Source organism: Sminthopsis crassicaudata, chromosome 2 (assembly GCF_048593235.1).
Source record: "Sminthopsis crassicaudata isolate SCR6 chromosome 2, ASM4859323v1, whole genome shotgun sequence".
NCBI classification, from domain to species: Eukaryota; Metazoa; Chordata; class Mammalia; order Dasyuromorphia; family Dasyuridae; genus Sminthopsis; species Sminthopsis crassicaudata.
This window is the reverse complement of record NC_133618.1, coordinates 395,395,109-395,403,480: the sequence shown is the minus strand read 5'-3', so window position 1 is coordinate 395,403,480 and position 8,372 is coordinate 395,395,109. Positions and strand designations below refer to the sequence as shown.

Below are 8,372 nucleotides of genomic sequence, written 5' to 3'. Positions count from 1 at the left end.
TCTGGCTTTGGTTGGGGCAGAGCTCTTTTTTCATTTTTCTTCAGCTGGAAGTTGCTTTCAAGAGATAAACCAATAAGAACATAGAAATTCCTAGAAAGTAGTGATGGTGGGATGTGTTTTGAGGTGATAGTAGGATGAGGAGGCATCTGTTTTTGATAATGCCTTTTGAGAAATGTTTTCCCCCTATTTTTCATATTGATTGAATCAAGAATTCTGCTTCCTCCTTCCTCAGCACCTGCCAGCCTGCTCTGTTTCCTTCCCTCCCCTCCCCCCCATCGTTGCTGGACCAGATCAGACATTTCATATTGTACTTCTGCTGTTGTGTAATGCATTCCTCTAGGTAAATTGTTTCCATTTTTCTGTGAGAAAGGAGAAAGATAACTTCTTGGTACAGTGGAAAGTGTATTGGATTAGGAAGAAGAGTGAGTCTGAATTCTGGATTTACTTCTTATTTTTTGTATGGCTGGGGAATTCCCAGTTTCTTAATCTATATAATGAGGGATTTGGACAAGAATGACCTCAGAGGTTCCTTTCAGCTCTAATTTCAGTGAGCATTTTTTTGTCTTATTTATTTTGAGTATTTTTGTTGTTTTTGTTGTTGCTATCCTGGGGTTCCCAGTCCTCATTCCTTCCTCACTTTGCTCCCTTTCTCAACTTTTTTTTTCTCTGTCCTCCCCCTTCCTTTTTTTTTTTTTTTTTATCCTTTTTCTGTCTTTCCCTCCTTTCTTAGTTTTCCTTTACTTTGCCTTTTAGACTTTGGTAGTCTTAGGGTTGGTGTGAAAGTGATAGCCCAGCCCTTCCCCTTCACCCGGACTCAGGCTGTGAATCCTCTGGATTGGGTGAGACGCCAGCTGCAAAGACCAGATTAAAACTCAACCTTGGAAAAAGAAAGAGTCAGGTGATTCTGGGTTCTTGGCTCTGGGAGACAGAGGTCAGGAAAAAGCACAAATCCCCCAAATCCTGACTTCAGTTCTTTGTCCCTCCCACCCCAGCTTGGGCCAAAAGGGGAGTACTCTTTATGGACTGTTTCTCTGGGGAGCCAATAAAGTTTTAGAAGTTTGAAAAGAAGGAAAAAAAAAAAAACCCAAACGAACTCGCTTTCAGCCACTAGCGTGGCTGTGCCTGCGGGCTCAGACTTTTAACCCGGGGAGGCTTGTAGGCTGGCAGGCAAGGCCTGTGGGTCTCAGAGAAGGACTGACTGGCTGGCCTCCAGGGACCATCTCCGACCAGAAATGGGAGTCATTGTGGACGTGCACCAAGTGTATAGATATCCATTCGAGCAAGTAGTGTCAAGCTTCCTCCGAAAGGTAAAAAAGTAGCAATTTTTGTCTTTTTGCTCCTCTTTGTCCTCCCTCTGACTGCGGGTGTTACTCCTGCCTGCTGTGACGCTTAGTAACTATGTAACCATGTGCAAGATCCGTCCCTACTTTCTTTTTCAAAATGAATTCTCAAACAGCTTGAGAGATGCTGTCTCCCTTTCCATTGTTTCTGGGTCTGAAAGTGATCATTCCCTTCTTGGAAGTTCCACAGCACTATGATTTAGGAACTTTCATATACTTTTTAATAATATATTTGCATATAGGTTCTAGACTCAAGTTCTGTAAGATGACATAGTGTTTGTAATTTTTTTGTTGAATGAATAAATGAATGAATGGAAGCAAAATGCTCAAGCTCTTGGCTTTCTATCCCACCTGCTGAAGTTTTTGTTTTTGATTTTACTCCTTCTCTGTCTTTGTGGTGAAAATGGAGAAATTTTTAAGCTTCACAAAACTTTTTAAGGAAAGTTCTTGGGGCTTCCACTGGGGAGTTGGAAACTCTGATAGGACAATGTTCTTGGGAAGGTAGAGGAGGTAAAAGGAATGGCCGGGTGCTTTCTTTGTGCTCACTTGTCTCTGTCTGTGTGAGACAGGAATTGATGGATAGGTGATGGAATGTAGAGTGGAAAAGTTATTAGAAGTGATTTCATGAAATCCCTTCATTTTATTTATTCTGCTATCACCCCACACTAACTCTCCATCTAAAAATCCTATCCAAGCTGTAAATGGCAGTTGCTCTAGTCTGCCATCATTCCCCAAAGTTACCATTCCTCTTTATGTGTTGACTCTACCTATTGGAAGATAAGTTTGAGAGTAGGAGTGTTCTTTGTGTGTGTGTGTTCCTACATTGCTTTGCAGGTAGCACATCTTTAGTAAGTGCTTTTTCTTTCACTCATTTATCTATAAAATAGGTTAACTGAAGTCACAAGATTATTAAGACTCAATTCTAAGTTAATCAGCTTCCATTAAAAAAGCATTTAAGTCTGTAGCAGGCATTATTTTAGGTGCTGGGTACTAAGAAAAAAAACTAAACCTTTCCTGTAGGTCTAACCAAGTCACATATACCCTTGTCCCTACTCAACAAACTCTAGTGGTATCTCCATTATTTTTATTATTTTTCCACCCCATTACTTCTAAGATCAAATACAAAATTCTCTGGTTCTCAAAACCTAGTCCCCTTCTTTCCTACCTTTCTAGTATTCTTATACTTTATTCTTTGACACATATTCTTTGATCCAGTGGCCTTCTGGCATTTCTTTGAATACTCCATCCCTCAACTTCAGGCATTTTCTCTGGCTGTACCCCATGTCTAGAATGCTCTCACTCAACAACTCTTCCTATTGCTTTCCCTGGCTTTCTTTAAGTCCCAGCTGAAATTCCATCTTTGATTGTAAACTTTTCCCAATCTTTCTTAATTCTAGTGTTTTCTTTAATTTTTTTCCCCCTATTTATTCGGTATTCGGATGGTTTGTTTATTTTTGCTTCTTATCTTCCACTGATTGTGAGTTCCTCTAGGGCAGTGTCTTTCCCCACTTCTTTTATCTGCCAGTACCTGGTTCTTGTCACTTATTAACTAATTGACCTACTGAGCTCAAGAATCTTAGTCTCTCAAAAAACATTTAAATGCCTACTTTATATTTGGCCCTGTGCTTAGCACTGGGGATGCAAATACTAAAGACAAAATTAGTTCCATCCTAAAGCACTTTTCTTTTTGAGGAGGGAGACAGTATTTTAATATCTTTGTATTGATAAGCCTGAATGGATGGTAAGATGGAATTCGAACTATGTTGAAATTGTGGGGGTAGGTAGGGGCAAAATATAAGAAAACTGGAACGGAATGAAGAGGTCATTTTGTAAAAGTCTTTAAGTGCTAAACAATATTTAATATTTGATCCTGGAAATAATAAGAACTAAATTTGTTAAGTAGCAGAAGTGACATGGATACACTAGCACTGTGCTTCTTAATAGAGGAGTCAGGAGAAGTTTGAGATAAGGAGGCCAATTAGAAACATATTTCAGTAATGCTGATTTTAGGTGATGAAGGTCTTGAGTTAGGGTTATGACTATGTTAGTGAAGACATTGGGATATACAAGAGGGATGTTGCTAAGAGAGAAACAATAAGACTTGAAAACAGTTTGTGCATGGTTCTTTAAGCATAACATAATAAAAAAAACCCCTTATATTTCAAAATCTTATTTTTGACTTATTTAATCGTGATTGCAGTACCTGATTTTTTTGCACAAATCTAATGGTTAATAAATTATTTTTTTAGACTTAAAATTGCATGTAAATCTTTGATTTGGGGATGAAATTTTTTTTGGTAAGCTATGAATAGTGAGTTTTTGTATTCCAGCCCTGCCACCCTTTCATTTTACTGATTTGTTTAAATTCACAGTTAATGTTATGACAGTTAAATTTATATTTTCTCTTTTATGTCTCTAATACTGCTCTTTGGGAATTTTTTCCTCTTCTTTTTTAAAGTTAGCAATTCATCCTTATGATAGTGTTGCTTCAATTTCTTTGATATAATACTATTCCCATAGACTTTTCTCTTCTCATGCCTTTTTAAAAATTTTTTTACCTTTTTAGTTAATTTCTTTTCTCCATTGCTTAATTACATTTCTCTAGCTGTCACTGGATCTATACATCTCCATTAGATGTTAACATAATTTGGTCATGTGAAGAATTCACAATGGCCATTCTCTTTGGCAAAAGGTAGGTTTATTTAGGAGAAGAGGTTATAGACAAAATGAAGAGGTAAAACCGACACCAGGAATGGCAAATATGAAATAGAGTTAGGACTTTAAAAAAGAAACGATGTTTCCACTTGACATTTTTCCTTAGTCACGATTTTACATTTGATCTCCTCCATCACAGCAGTAACCTTTGCTGCAAATGCCTTACCTGATTTTTTTTTAATTGGAGGTCATTGAATAGTTATTTAAGTTTTCCAAGGAATCTTGAATGAGCTTGATACATAGATATGAAACACTTATTGTAAAAGGGGCTATAAAACATTGAAACAATGGTTTGTTCAGTCTAATGCTTTCCTTTTCTTTCTTTCTCTTTTTGGTGACCTATAAAGAAGTGCAATGGGATTTTATGCAGAAAATTCCAAAAATCTTGGTATAGAATTAAACCTCTTTTGCAATACTCTTTATATTCTATATATTTTTCATCATTTGAGATGGTAAAGATGTACTCACTTGTTAAATATCTTAAAACTTTTCCTAACAACACTGTTATTAACTCATGTATAAATACTCTTATAAAGATTTTATATAGGTGGGGAAAGAAAACATATAAGTTCCCTAGATGGCAAGTAATCCAATATATGATAAACATGGTTAAAATATATGTAAATCGAATATAGGCATACATATTTATACAATTATCTTGCCGCACAAGAAAAATCTGATGAAAAAGAAAGAAAAATGAGAAAGAAAATAAAATTTAAGCAAACAACAATAAAAGAAATGAAAATTCTATTTTGTGAACCACATTCAGTTTCCACAGTTGTCTCTTTGGGCATAGATGGCTCTCATCATCACTTGATCATTAGAACTGGCCTGAATCATCTCATTGTTGAAAAGAGCCACATCCATCAGGATTGATCATCATATAATCTTGCTGTTGCTGTATATAATGATCTCCTGGTTCTGCTCGTTTCACTTAGCATCAGTTCCTCTAAGTCTCTCCAGGTCTCTCTGAAATAATCCTGCTGATCATTTCTTACAGATTAATCTATCCCCCCTTCTCTTTCTGCTTTCTCTTCCTACTTCTTTATAGGGTTAGATAAATTTCTATACTCAATTAAATAATTAACTTATTTCCTCTTTGAACCAAAACTGATGAAATCAAGTTTCAGACAATGCTCATCCCCCTATCTTCTTTTCCTCTATTGTAATAGGTTTTTTGTGCCTTTTCATGTGATCTCATTTGTCCCATTATACCTTCCCTTTCCACTTCTCCCAGTACAGTTCTTTTCCCACCCTTTAATATCTTTTTCTTTGATGTCATTACATTAGAATCTATTCACAAACACACCCTGTATCCAAGTGATGGCCCCCTCTACCTCAGTAACATTTATAGTTGTTGTGTTACAGATATTATTTTCCTATTAGGGATATAAACAGTTTAACCTTTAAATAATATATATTATAAGATAGTATTATTTCAATTGACATAAAGAAATTGTGACATAGATATCCGTAACAGGTTACAAATGTTTGTCATTTTATTACTTGAAATAGTTCATGGGCTCAAACCAATTTGATTAGGCAAGGCAGAGTTACAGGGATTGGGGTGACATGGCTTTTAATTTCAGGGGAGACTGAGGATTGAAGGGGAAGAATTTAGGGAATTATGAGGATGTGTATTGAGATACTGACATTGTTTTAAAGACAGTGTGGGAAAACTGAGTTCCAATCATTATTAATAATAGAAACTGGATAATAGGAACAATTCTTGAGCATAAGCTGATCCAGTTCATAAGCTGTTTAGAGTTCCCATCAGTTTGTGAGCTGTGTCTAGAAGGAAAAGAGATGTTCTTTGAGGTGGTGTGTGTGGGACTGAAGTGTGGAGAGATGTGATGGATAACCAATTAGGAGGTCACTGATGTGATTTAGTGAGAGAACAATTGGGCCTGAATTAAGGTGTTTGCTATATGAATACAGAAAAGGATCAGATAGTTGTAGAGTTAGAAATGATCAAGACTTAGTAATTCATTAGATATGTGGTATGAAAAAGAGTTAGAAGTTGAGGATAATACTCAATTTAGGAATCTTTGGGACTGGAAGAATGGTGATATCTTCAATACTAGTAGTAAATGCTTCTTGAATCAAATTTTTGAATCACATTATATTGAATTTCATCCACACTGTCAGATTAGCAAAAAAGGAAACTTAAAGACTTTTGGAAAGTGAAGGATTCTTTAGTAATGTAAATCATTACTCTTCCAAGTTTTGTTTTTTGCTAGTGAGGGGTTTTATGGATGGAATTGATTTTTAACTTGAGGCACGCTAAATTAAGGACACTTTTTTATGATGAGTTTTGAGTAATTGGCTACCATATTCTTTGGGACATTTCCTGCCTCTCATTTCCTTATTCTGTTTTATTCTTTTTCAATAGGGTCCAATGCTAATGAAAGTGAGGTCTGGAGTTGGATTTCTTTATGAGCCAGTTATACTCTGAAAGTAGGCCAGTCATTTTCAGAATATGTCTGTTTGATCACAGAAATGTCTGTAAGACAGACCTATTTAAGTCCCTACCCATTCCTTAAAAAACTGCTGAAAGCAAAGCATTTGGTAGTAAATATGAATGAAACATTTATTATTCTTTGTCCTTGCTTTGGCCAAGGTGCAGTCTTGTAAAAATTTTCTCCTGGCTTTCTTGTAATTTCTTCTCTGCTCTTTGGGCACTTCTTTTAAAGTGTTTTAATAGTTGTTATTGTGTTTTCTTAGGGGGGAATTAGTCTGTCACTTGGTTCTGATGTGTTTGAGATTTGTACTAAAGGATGAGATTGCAATTCAGGTACTGAATGTTGGGGTTTGGTCATGTGAAGAATTCACAATGACCATTCTCTTTGGCAAAAGGAAATTTTATTTAGGAGAAGAAATTATAGACAAAATGAAGAGATACAATAGGCATCAGGAATAGTAAATATGAAATAGAGTTGGGAGAGCATGTAGTTAGCAGGAAAAGGAGTTTTAACAATTAATGATGAAAAAACAAGTTCCCTAGAGGATCTCACAATTAACCATGAGGTTGGAGTATGCCCTTAACTGGCAGACAAAAATCCTAAAAGGGATTTAACACCCTAAAGAATTAATTAGCCTTAAGGAGAAAGGAATAGAGGCATGGTAGATGATGAGGGGAGAGACACCATGCTGTCAAGGCACAGCATGTTGGTGCGCACTGACCCAAAGAGGTTCAGCAAAGATGACCTGAGCCATGGACAGCTTTATAGGAGGAAATTTAACCTTAGGAATTTGGCATAAATCAGATTTCTGACTGGACATAGCAGGATGGGGCTGCCCACACTTTCCACAGAGGGTATAACTATAAGACTTACCTGATCCCCATCAGTGTCCATCCCTGCCTGACTTAGGGAATAATTCCATCAGTACTTCATTCTTGTTCTGCCAACTGCACCCAGTTACTCAGGATCTCATCAGTTCTTAATTTATGAGCTATGAACTCTGTGTGGGGATGGGGGAAGAAGTTATTACAAGACATTAGTTCTTTAAAAGGGATGAATAAATCCCAGAATGTACTCCAAGAATGTTCACCACAAAATATGTGGTGTTGATACAGTTCTAGTGGTACAGAACTGAGGTGTGAGAATCCTCTCTGGTTGGTGCACAGGTCCAATGTGAAAGAATTCGAGAACCTGAAAAGTCTGAGTGGCAAAAGGGATTTTTATTAGCACTGAGAAGCCAGCTTTGCTAGGAAGACAGACTCTTCAGTGGCAAGAGGTCCTGTTAGAGAAATAACAAAAGTTTATCACTGAGAAGGGGGTATCTTCACAATGGGCAAGAGTCCTGGCAGGCAGCTATGCCAAGAAGAGAGCTTCTTGGCAAAGCATAAGCTTACCTCGGACTTCTGCAGAGATTTGGAGTTCAAAAATTATCTTTTTATAAGAAGTCTGAGGCTGAGGCTTCTATTCAATGCCCCCAGGCCTAGATTTCCAGTTGAAAAGAGAGTACTTATCTTGGAGTTTCAAGCCACTCAATAGGAATATTAGGCCCAGATCTCCAACTGAATGAGATAACTTACCATGGAGCTCCTGGGAGTGGTCCTGGGCTAATCTTCAACTCAATAGAGGGAACAGCTAGTCCCTGCCCAAGATTTGCAATCATTTAATGAATGTGAAACCACTTAACTGCCCTGATGGGTAGGTCTCTGTCAGAGGAGAATTTCAGATTTCACCCTAATTGCTTCCCCCTAAAAGTCAAGGGGGACAGTTTCAGTGTGACTAGGATAATGAATAAGCAAACTTCTACAAATTGAATACATTGCAGATAAATATAGCTAGATACTTTTTGTCATCAATA

At 37.0% G+C, this 8,372-nt stretch overlaps 1 protein-coding gene across 1 annotated transcript in view; it reads left to right on the top strand.

Annotated features, from left to right (window-relative positions):
• Positions 1-822: 822 nt before the first annotated feature.
• The window catches only part of PRELID2 (PRELI domain containing 2), an 83,600-nt gene continuing 76,050 nt past the window's right edge, over positions 823-8,372 (top strand). The window contains exon 1 of the mRNA XM_074291712.1: positions 823-1,307. Coding sequence (XP_074147813.1) covers positions 1,233-1,307 — 75 coding nt within the window. The 5' untranslated portion in view covers positions 823-1,232. The remainder of the gene's footprint in view (positions 1,308-8,372) is intronic.